We start from the raw sequence: 12,259 nt of genomic DNA, 5'->3' as shown, positions 1-12,259 counted from the left end.
TTTAACTTGAGTGGTTTTATTGTCTGAACTACAGAAACGGTCAAATAAAGTATGGTGGAAACTTCTTTGAAGACTCCTGGAGGACCACAGCAGCCCTCTGAAAGACCCTGGAACTCCTGAGACCTAGGTCAAGGACTCCTGGAAAGGTGTCAAGGGAGAAAACAGCCCTTAAGAGGATCCTGGACTGTTGAAGGTCCCCCAGACAATTTCAAGGAGTCCTGGAATCTCTGGAGGGACATAAACTGTGAGGGATTCTAGTCTCCATGAATGAGGTCAGAGTGAGACCTCTTGTCTGTGTTTCCTCCTCTGTGTGTGAACCTGCTCAGCTCAAACCACTTCCTGTATCACATCAGAGAGAAAAACTTCATTATCAACTGACTACTGACAGTAAGTTTACACCAGAGTCTGTTCATAAAAGAGTATGTAACACATGAACGGCATCGTTAATAACACATGAACAAGTTCCATAGCCTGCAACCCTGCATTAGGTGGGTTGGGTGGGCAGGGTCGGGAATGAGGTTTTAAATTTCAATCTGTAATTGCCCTCAGACATGTGTAATCCTCTTCCCTGGTGAGATAAAAACTGTGAAAATCAATAAAACATATTTACAAAAAAAAATAACACATGAACGGCACCGTTAACAACACACCAACGGCACCGTTAACAACACACCTACGCTACCGTTAACGACACAACAACGGCACCGTTAACGACACACCAACAGCACCGTTAACAACACACCAACAGCACCGTTAACGACACAACAACGGCACCGTTAACAACACACCAACGGCACCGTTAACAACACACCAACGGCACCGTTAACGACACACCTACGCTACCGTTAACGACACAACAACGGCACCGTTAACGACACACCAACGGCACCGTTAACAACACACCAACGGCACGTTAACGACACACCAACGGCAGCGTTAACGACACAACAACGGCACCGTTAACGACACACCAACGGCACCGTTAACGACACACCAACGGCACCGTTAACGACACACCAACGGCACCGTTAACGACACACCAACGGCACCGTTAACGACACACGAACGGCAGCGTTAACGACACAACAACGGCACCGTTAACGACACACCAATGGCACCGTTAACAACACACCTACGCTACCGTTAACGACACAACAACGGCACCGTTAACGACACACCAACAGCACCGTTAACAACACACCAACGGCACCGTTAACAACACACCAACGGCACCGTTAATAACACACCAACGGCACCGTTAACAACACACCTACGCTACCGTTAACGACACAACAACGGCACCGTTAACAACACACCAATGGCACTGTTAACAACACACCTACGCTACCGTTAACGACACAACAACGGCACCGTTAACGACACACCAACAGCACCGTTAACAACACACCAACGGCACCGTTAACAACACACCTACGCTACCGTTAACGACACAACAACGGCACCGTTAACGACACACCAACAGCACCGTTAACGACACAACAACGGCACCGTTAACAACACACCAACGGCACCGTTAACAACACACCTACGCTACCGTTAACGACACAACAACGGCACCGTTAACGACACACCAACAGCACCGTTAACGACACACCAACGGTACCGCTAACAACACACCAACGCCAGCGTTAACGACACACCAACGGCACCGTTAACGACACACCAACGGCACCGTTAACAACACACCAACGGCACCGTTAACGACACACCAACGGCACCGTTAACGACACAACAACGGCACCGTTAACGACACACCTACGGCACCGTTAACGACACACCAACGGCACCGTTAACGACACACCAACGGCACCGTTAACGACACACCAACGGCACCGTTAACGACACACCAACGGCACCGTTAACGACACACCAACGGCAGCGTTAACGACACAACAACGGCACCGTTAACGACACACCAATGGCACCGTTAACAACACACCTACGCTACCGTTAACGACACAACAACGGCACCGTTAACGACACACCAACAGCACCGTTAACAACACACCAACGGCACCGTTAACAACACACCAACGGCACCGTTAATAACACACCAACGGCACCGTTAACAACACACCTACGCTACCGTTAACGACACAACAACGGCACCGTTAACAACACACCAATGGCACTGTTAACAACACACCTACGCTACCGTTAACGACACAACAACGGCACCGTTAACGACACACCAACAGCACCGTTAACAACACACCAACGGCACCGTTAACAACACACCTACGCTACCGTTAACGACACAACAACGGCACCGTTAACGACACACCAACAGCACCGTTAACGACACAACAACGGCACCGTTAACAACACACCAACGGCACCGTTAACAACACACCTACGCTACCGTTAACGACACAACAACGGCACCGTTAACGACACACCAACAGCACCGTTAACGACACACCAACGGTACCGCTAACAACACACCAACGCCAGCGTTAACGACACACCAACGGCACCGTTAACGACACACCAACGGCACCGTTAACAACACACCAACGGCACCGTTAACGACACACCAACGGCACCGTTAACGACACAACAACGGCACCGTTAACGACACACCTACGGCACCGTTAACGACACACCAACGCCACCGTTAACGACACACCAACGCCACCGTTAACGACACACCAACGCCACCGTTAACGACACAACAACGGCACCATTAACGACACACCTACGCTACCGTTAACGACACACCAACTCCACCGTTAACGACACACCAACGCCACCGTTAACGACACACCAATGCCACCGTTAACGACACACCAACGGCACCGTTAACAACACAACCACGGCACCGTTAACGAAACACCTACGCTACCGTTAACGACACACCAACGGCACCGTTAACAACACACCAACGGCAGCGTTAACAACACATCAACGGCACCGTTAACTTTGCGTTTCCTCCACTTTGCGTTTCCTCCACTTTGCTACATTCTGTTAATAACAGCTGCAGATATTTCTGGTTCATATTTTCCCATGTTTTTAATAGTGAAGCTGTTTTCAATGATTAGTTAATTATATGATTATTAATCAATAAACAAAGAATAATAATGAACGCCACAGTTTCTTTATGTTCACAACATGTTTTATTACAATCACAGCAAAACAAAGTTCATCACTCGTTGGTCGGGGCGACCGGGTTCCAAGGCTGTTTTCGTGGAGCTTTGTCTTTATCTTTCTTCTCCAGAGGCTTCAGGTGGCAGGACAGGACCAGGTCCCTGAGACATAGACACAAGCCTTCAAGACAGGACCAGGTCCCTGAGACATAGACACAAGCCTTCAGGACAGGACCAGGTCCCTGAGACATAGACACGAGCCTTGAGGACAGGACCAGGTCCCTGAGACACAGACACAAACCTTCAGGACAGGACCAGGTCTCTGAGACACATACACAAACCTTCAGGACAGGACCAGGTCCATGAGACACAGACATAAACCTTCAGGACAGGACCAGGTCCCTGAGACATAGACACAAACCTTCAGGACAGGACCTGGTCCCTGAGACACAGACACAAACCTTCAGGACAGGACCAGGTCTCTCTGACACAAAGACACAAACCTTCAGGACAGGACCAGGTTCCTGAGACACAGACACAAACCTTCAGGACAGGACCAGGTCTCTCTGACACATAGAGACCCACATTGAGCCTGGAACTCTTTACAGGACCTGAACTAGTCTCACTCAACACCTGGAGGGGTCTCCAGGACCAACAACAACAGTAAAAATGTTCCAGTAAAATTCATCCCTCATAAAACTCTCTGATTTCTGTCTTTAATAACTTGTGGAGTCCCTCAGGGACAGGTCTCGGGTAAATATTTAATGAAACACCTCATTAATACTCTGGCTCTGTCTTAAATGGATACTACAGGACCTGGAGGTGTTTCCAGGACGTGTATTTACCTGAACTGGCAGTAGGAGGAGACTCCCTGGTTGACGGCTCTCAGTTTGGCGTCGTTCTCCTGGTGATGTCGCCGCTCAGACTCGATCGACCCCTTCAGTTCTCTCTCCAGCGTTGAGAAGTTGATGACATCATACTCTGACCTCGCCATGACCTGATGATGTCATGAAGGTTCACATCGATTTTTACACTTAATTAAAGTCCAAAAATCAGACCACAACCAGACCAGAATCAGACCACAACCAGACCAGACATTGGGTACATCCCAAGTCTCTTAATTCTCGTTTCCTCGCTCCTCGATCCTCGCTTGAACCGGAAGTTGTTCTGCGCCGCCATATTGATGGCCGTCCCAAAGCTCTTATTTAGCTCGGAGGGGTGAGGATCGAGGAGGGAGGAGGGACCTCAGAGGAGCCATGAGCGAGGAACCACGAGAACAGACTTCCAGGAAGTCTTTTAACAGCCGACACGCCCCCTCATTGTTCATCTGTCATGTGATTGGATGCTGCAGCTGATCGAACTGACTGACTGAGTTTAACACCAGAGTGAAGACGGATCACAGAATAAACTCTAGTTTATATTTGATTAGGTTTCTGATTCAACATCTGGTTTAAATGAATGTTCATTGTAGTCTGAACAACAAAAGGACCACAAACAACTTTCTACATTTATCAGAAAGATTTGTGTTTTCATGATCTGATGTTTCCCTCAATAACTTTATTATGAATACAATTAAAGTCAGAGAGATCTGAGAGACTAAACACTTTATATATATATATATATATATATATATATATATATATATATATATATATATATATATATATATATATATATATATATAAATTAGTGCTGGGCAAGTTAATGCGTTAATTTCATGTCAAGGCATTCATTAATTAATGGCGACAAATATTTTATCGCGCGTTAATGCATTTTTAAAATTTATTATAATTGTTTTTTATTGAAAGACAAGAGACAATACATATACATAACAACAAGAGGATGACAAGAACAGTGGGATAAAAGCCAGCAAACATCCTACAGTCAGTCATGTTAGTGCACCTATATGCTGAAATTCACCGTAAACGCATTCAAACGGCACAGATCGGGAGCGAAGGACTTTGAAAGTTAGCGGAAAGATTAACATGAGATAACATCCGGTTTCTTCAGACGAACATCCGGTTTTCAGAATAAGATGCCAACAAAGTATGAATTATATTCAAATTAAGTATAAAACATGCTGCCTGCATCTCGTGAACCAAATGTTATTGCCCTTTTGTTCATAGAGCAGCACTTTCTAAATAAAAGTGCACAATACACTACTTTATAATTCATTATTGAACTTTGCCATAACAATGAGATTAATCACGATTAATCGCTAAAAAATCCATGCGATTAATCGCGATTAAATATTTTAATCGTTGCCCAGCACTAATATATATATATATATATATATATATATATATATATATATATATATATATATATATATATATATATATATAGAGAGAGAGAGAGAGAGAGAGAGAGAGCTGAGAGACGAAACACGTTTTACATCATTCCTGAGTGTTTGATGAGTTTTATCATTTAAGAGAAACAATAATCATATTCTGGGTTGTTTAATAATGACGCCACAGTCACAATTTCAAAACGTACAGACGCAAATAATTCATAAATAAGACGATCGCATCCCGCCGGTAGAAATGGATCCTGAGCTTATAAACAGAACATAGAACACAGTTTGTTAACAGACTACAGAGAGAAACACTCTACAGTGGTGATCACTGTGTGTCTTTATTAGTTATTAGTATTATTAGTTGCTGTTATTAAGTACAGTGATCATGTGAACAGACACAAACTTATCTAAAGTCTCTCCAGCTGCTAAAGCCGACTGACAGCTGAGCCAGCTGTGATCAGCTGATCCTCCGTCATCAGAAACAGACGTCGCGTCACGTGACGCAACTGAGGAAAGGACGTTTCATGTCTCTTAAAACATATCTCCTCGTTCCTCTCTCCTCGCATCCCTGGTGGGAGGGACTAGGAAAGGATGCAAGTGAGGGAAACGGGGATGCAGTTAAGTGACTTGGGATGTACCCCATGACAACAGTACTGTAGACCTGAGTGGGTCTGAAGGTTTACTGGATACCAGACCGACCAGTTTGATCCTCACAGCTAACAAGTTCTGGATTACACTGATACTTTACTTTAGTAAAAGTACTAATACCACAATGTAGAATAACTCAGCTCAGTGGCTAACGTTAGCTTCCAGGCAAAAATGCTAAAGCTAGAAGCTAGCAGGTGAAGCAGATTTAAACAGTTTACCTGAAGCAGCTCGGGGTCCTCGTGCTACAGTCTCTCTCCGTGTGGTCACGTGTTTCAGGTGTTTTCAGGCTCCTCGTGGTTCACAAACAGCAAACCGTCTCCTTGACGACGGGATGACGGACGCGCCTGCGCACTTGAAAGCAGTGACAGTCGCCAGTCCGCTCGGTTTAAAACATTAATACTTTTATTATAAATATGTTGAATATAGATGATGAAGTGAACAACAGCTGATTTATTTTGACTTTTCCTAAACTGAATCAGTTTGTTTAGATCCAGGAGACGGTCCAGAGGACATAACCAGGTCTCAGCTCGGTCGGTGATGACGTCAGGTGGATCAGAACCCGTAGACTGAGCTCGAGTGACCTGGTTTATACCATAGACTGGTGGTTCACACGGCTCGTTGTTTCTTCTTCTTTGTGGATGGAGCTCAGCGGTTCAGTGCTGCCGCCGCTGGACGGAGGAGGAACTACACCTCTGTTTATATATACATATATAAACAGAATTTATACTATCTTTATCCCTTTAAGGGGGAAATCTTTCTCTGCGTATATATGTATATATATACGCATATATACACATATATATACATATATACACATATATATACATATATACATATATATACACATATATATACATATATACATATACATATATACATATGTATATATATATGTATATATACATATATATATGTATATATGCGTATATATATGTATATATATACGCATATATACACATATATACATATATACACATATATATACATATATATACACATATATATACATATATACATATATATACACATATATACATATACATATATACATATGTATATATATATATGTATATATACATATATATATATATACATATATATACATATATATATATATATATATACATATATATATATGTATATATATGTATATATATATATACATATATACACAGATCCATCTGACTGTTATATATATATATATGTATATATGTATATATATGTATATATACATATATATACATATATACATATATATATATACATATATATATATGTATATATATGTATATATATATATACATATATATATATATACATATATATATACATATATATACGTATATATACATACATATATATACATATATATACATATATATATATATATATATAACAGTCAGATGGATATAAAATGGACACAATCAGTGAATCATTAAAAAAGATGTTTGCTAAGTGAACACAGAAGTTATTTATTACTTTATATACTTGTGTTTTCTTATGACATGATTATTACTGATGATGAAGATATGAAGTGATCGTACGAGAGCTCTCACTGACTTTATTTACACACTTTGTTAATTTACACAATCTTTACGTGCAGGTGATGAAGATGAGGTTTATATCTGTTATAGTATAAATGTACTTCTAGTGTCTCCACGAGTACAAACACGTTGGTTTAAATGTTAATGATAAAGAGAAGCTATGAGTGTAAAGTAACATGTGATATGAAGTTAAATGAAATGAGGCATCATTATATGTAATATCTATATGCATTATATGAAACGATGCCTCTCATTTAACTTCTGTCTGACTTCAGTTCATCGTCTGAGTCTCTACGTGTTCTCATGAGTCAGAGTTTCTGATCAGTTAATGTCAGTTTTGTTTTCATAAATCACGTTTGATTGTGAAGTTGCGTTCGACTCTTTCACAACGTTCATCAATGAGACTCCAGGTCTGTGATTGATCAGTTGACCTGAGAGGACGGCGGTCTGACGGCCGGTGGTAGAAATGAGCGTAAACCGGTCTTTAGATTTCAGATTCATGTGAAAAATATCCCAGAAGACCTTTTCTGTCTCCGTCGTTCATTTGTAACCAATGAAACTCCGGCTGGAAATAAACTGGATTCATTGAAGAGTTTATGAAGTTCAGAGTAAATCAGTGAGAAAACACTCCTGAACAAAGAGATCAGTTCATTTGATTTAATCTGTTAATCTTCCATGTGTACTTTGTTCTATATCTGTAATACATATCAACTCAATACTATCAAACATACAGATTATCATTTCTATTCACCGGTCAAACAAACAGTAAACATGTGCCTGTAAAATGCATCCCTCATAAAACTCTGATTTCTGTCTTTAATAACTTGAGGAGTCCCTCAGGGAAATGTCCCGGATCCTCTCAACTTTATATTCTTAACGTTCAACGATAAACACTTTAATAAACAGTTAGATCCAGGATGTGTTGAGCCTAGCTTAGCACAAAGACTCATTTCCTGTGACAAAGCGCTTCTTCTTCTTCTGTGGTGTTATTTTGTGTCTCTCTTGAAAACAACACTACGTGACTGATTGTGATCCGGCGTCTTAAGTCTTATTGATTTCAAACTAAAACACAAACTTGGTATCAACATATTCTAGAAAATTACTTTTATGTGCATATCTGTGACTTTATTTATAACTTTGAATTAAACTTCAGTAGGAATGTGGTTTTAGAGGATCCAGTGTTCATCTACATGTAGAAAAGCTTCATGTGTTAAAGCTGCATTCTCTCTAGTGTCCACCAGGGGGCGACTCCTCTGGTTGTATAGAAGTCTATGAGAAAATGACTGCTTCATAGAACATTTGAAGTCGTTCAAGAGAAAGTGTGTGAACTTTGAGTCTGGAACTTTCCTTAAAAACAGGAAAGCACAGGCAGAATCACTGGAGACGGATGGGTCACATAGGTCCAGAGTTCTGAAGGTTCTGGAGAATCCTCTCATTTTAGAACCAGTGGATTAGGTGGTTCCACCTGGGTCAGGTGATGTTTGGTTCCAGAGTTCTACAAGGTTCCAAAAGAATCTGGAACCTGTTTGGATAGTTCTCACTCTGAGATGTTGGGTTCTATTCAGTGTTTGGTTTGGTCTGTTGCCTTGAAAGCAAAGTGGAGGTGCTGGTTCAGGTTTCAGAACCAGTCCAGGGTTCAAGGTGGTTCCATTCAGGGTCTTACTGTGGTGCATACGGCTTGGTGGTCTTGTGATGAGAGCGTTATGTACTCAAAAGGAGGTGATTTCGAAAGAGTTCTAGAAGGTTTTGGTAGAGTTGTTCCTCAAAGTGAGAGAATTCGAGAATTTGTTTTGTTTGGTCTGTTTGGTCTGTTTCCTTGAAAGAGCAGCGAAGCTACTGGTTAAGGTGTCAGGTTCTACATAGTTCCACTCAAGTTCTACCAGTGATGTTTAGTGGTCGGTAAAGGGCAGGTTCCAGGTTCTACTCCAATAAACTCTGATGACCAGGAACTTTTTAAAACTCTGATGTGGGTTTTATAAATTGCTAAAATGCCAAATTTTTGTTGGTCTTTTAAATTGTAAAATAGCTTAAGTTTAAAATAACAAAACCAGTCCAGGGTTCTAGATGGTTCCACTTTGTTTCTACCGGGACCATTTCAGGTACGGTAGTTAGCGAGGTACCTGGTGAAGCCGGCTGGTTCCAGTTGTAATCCCCCGTCATCATATTTTAGTCGTGAAGATCAACAAAGTTACTGAAGGATCTGGAATTTGTTGGAAGAGTTCTTGATCAAAGTGGAGGATTTAAGGTGCCAGGAAAATATCTTGCATTTGGTCGATTACCTTAAAAAAAAAAGAGCAAGGCTGCTGTCAAATGTTTCAAAACCAGTTCAGGGTTCTAGGTGGTTCCACTCAAGTTATACTTGGATAATTTCATCACAGCAGTTAGAAAGAGGCATCATGTAGCCAGCAGATTCCAGGTTCAATCTCCGGTGAACTTGGGTCAGAGACGAGGTGACGATTCGGTTCAAAGTTTGAGAAGGTTACCTGACACTTTGGAAGACTTTCAGCAGGTTTCCTAATGTTTGGGGGGCTTGCAGGAGGTCTCAGAGGGTTCTGGGAGGTTCCAGAGGAGCTCCAGGAGGTTCCCCGCTACCTCTGGGAGAAGACGGTGTGGAACTCGTTGAGTATGAGCTCAACTATCTGACTCTGGAACACCATGTGGATCGTCATATTGGCGGACTCGGTCTGAGGGCGAAGCAACGTGGGGCCGAACACGATGGCGACGCTCTGAACCGACATCCTGTTAGACTCCTTGTACTCGATCACCCTGCAGAGAGAGAGACAAACCCAAAAATATGAGTCATCTCTTTAAGTTTGAAAAGGCTGATATGGTTGTCAGATGTCTGTGGAACCGGAACCAGAACCAGAACAGAGTCCGAGCCTGCTTTCACACCAAACCTGTTTGGTCCCGCTAAAATAGACTCAGGTCTCAGGTGCGATTTGTTTGAGCTGACGTGGACCAAACAACCAAACCTAGACCGCCTGAAACGGTGGGTCTGGTCCGGTGCGGTCCGTTTGTGGTGTGAAAGCAGACGAACCAACCGGAGGACTTTATAAGGGCAGCTATGTGATTTTAGAATGATTCCAGAAGCTAAACTACCAGTGAACCAGTCTACTCCTCTTGGTTCATGGTGAATAGGAACCAGACAAGAACTAAAAAACAACAATAAGTATCATGTTGTCTCCTGGTCCGGACCAGACGAACCCAACGGCCGAGTACAGGAGTGAGAGGATCGTCCCCCCAAACACCTCAGATCAACGTCCAACATGTCAACACCGTGTGTGCTGTGACGGGTTGGAGGTGCTGTTCACCTGCGCAGGTGTTTGAACAGCAGCTCCATGGTGTCGTGGTTCGGCAGAGGCAGAGAGCGAACCAGGTCCTTCATGTAGGAGACTTTCAGGCTGTAGTCCTGGACCTCTGCAGGGACATAAACACACGTGGTTTTAGTCGTTTTAGTTATATAAATGTCCCGTTGTGTTAGTGGTTGTAATGTCCCCTGGTCTCAGTGGTTGTAATGTCCCCTGGTCTCAGTGGTTGTAATGTCTCCTGGTCTCAGTGGTTGTAATGTCCCCTGGTCTCAGTCTCCGATGGAGGACCGGCGGTCTACTGACGGATGGCAGCGATGAACTTGTCGAAGCAGCTGAAGGGAAACAGCGGTTCTGGAAGCTCCCGCAGGAAAAGCTTCAGAGCTCCAGTGATCACATGGATCTCCTCCCACTGTCCGTCCTCCAGGTCCAGCTGATCCTCTGCATGGACGACAGGGACAACAGGTCAACAGGGGCAAGAGGGACAACAGATTGAGAGACGTTTGGACGGATAGACAGAGAGTTACCATGATCAGCTTTGTGTCTCAGTTTCTGGATCACAGCCAGGTTTCCACTCACTCTGTAGATCCCGTCCACATCCAGACCTGAACACACAGGGACACCCTGATCAGTGTGCGCCTGTGTGTGTGTGTGTGCGTGCCTGTGTGTGTACCTGTACCTCTCCTCTCCACAGTTCTGATGCACTTCTCCATGAACCTGGGTGTGGTGGTGTTCTCCCGGTGACAGAGTGTATCCAGGTGACACCCGAACACGTTGTCTCTGATGTATCCTCTCTCCTTGACGCTCTGCAGCGTCGGCCTCCTCTGGAGGAAACGACGCAGTTTAGTCCGGACACGTCTCTGCTCAGAGTCAGAGGAACTGCTTGTGGCTAAGAATAAGAATAAGAATAAGAATAAGAATAAGAAGAAGAAGAAGAAGAAGAAGAAGAAGAAGAAGGTCATCTCAAGATCTGTGAACCAGTTCCTCAATCATCATTGTCTTTAATAAAGAACTAAAGTTGTGTTTAAGCTGAAATGAAAACAGAAAGATTCACTTCCTGTCTGAAGACTCATGCTTTATTTTGTAGACTCACTCGTCCTCTTCCTGTCTTTGTCCTCTTTGTCTGAAGCAGCTTCGTCCTCGTCCTCCGACACGTGGTCCTGTTCCTGAAACATCAAATCAGTGATGTCACAGCGATTTGAGAAGACGTTTTGTTACGTGTCACGTGTCGTCCCCGATCACATGACCTTTTACTGTCAGATCACAAACAGCCTTGATCACCGATCACAGCTGGATGAGCCGATGACAGGTGTTGCTGACCTTGTTGTCTTTACTAGCAGCTGTGATTGAAGCGATGAG

The 12,259-nt window shown here is 43.1% G+C and overlaps 2 protein-coding genes across 5 annotated transcripts in view; both read right to left on the bottom strand.

The window, feature by feature from the left end:
• Positions 1 to 3,166: 3,166 nt before the first annotated feature.
• On the bottom strand, positions 3,167 to 6,371 carry dnaaf19 (dynein axonemal assembly factor 19; the record flags this gene model as incomplete). Its single annotated transcript, XM_079281595.1, has 3 exons — positions 6,270 to 6,371; positions 3,953 to 4,104; positions 3,167 to 3,269 (listed from the first exon to the last, which is right to left on the bottom strand). Exons 2-3 carry the CDS (start codon positions 4,099 to 4,101, stop codon positions 3,167 to 3,169), a joined length of 252 nt encoding a protein of 83 aa, XP_079137721.1. The 5' UTR covers positions 4,102 to 4,104; positions 6,270 to 6,371.
• Positions 6,372 to 8,238: 1,867 nt separating this feature from the next.
• arhgap27l (Rho GTPase activating protein 27, like) overlaps positions 8,239 to 12,259 on the bottom strand; it is a 33,906-nt gene continuing 29,885 nt past the window's right edge. For all 4 annotated transcript variants that reach the window (XM_079282396.1, XM_079282398.1, XM_079282399.1 and 1 more), the window contains 6 exons: positions 11,994 to 12,066; positions 11,580 to 11,789; positions 11,428 to 11,505; positions 11,207 to 11,341; positions 10,907 to 11,012; positions 8,239 to 10,361 (listed from right to left, as the gene is read on the bottom strand). In XM_079282396.1, the coding sequence (XP_079138522.1) occupies positions 10,184 to 10,361; positions 10,907 to 11,012; positions 11,207 to 11,341; positions 11,428 to 11,505; positions 11,580 to 11,789; positions 11,994 to 12,066 (780 nt within the window). In that variant the 3' untranslated portion in view covers positions 8,239 to 10,183. The remainder of the gene's footprint in view (positions 10,362 to 10,906; positions 11,013 to 11,206; positions 11,342 to 11,427; positions 11,506 to 11,579; positions 11,790 to 11,993; positions 12,067 to 12,259) is intronic.

Source organism: Melanostigma gelatinosum, assembly GCF_949748355.1.
Source record: "Melanostigma gelatinosum genome assembly, chromosome: 13".
NCBI lineage: Eukaryota > Metazoa > Chordata > Actinopteri > Perciformes > Zoarcidae > Melanostigma > Melanostigma gelatinosum.
Note: the sequence above shows the minus strand (reverse complement) of the source record. Positions and strands in the feature narration are given on the sequence as shown.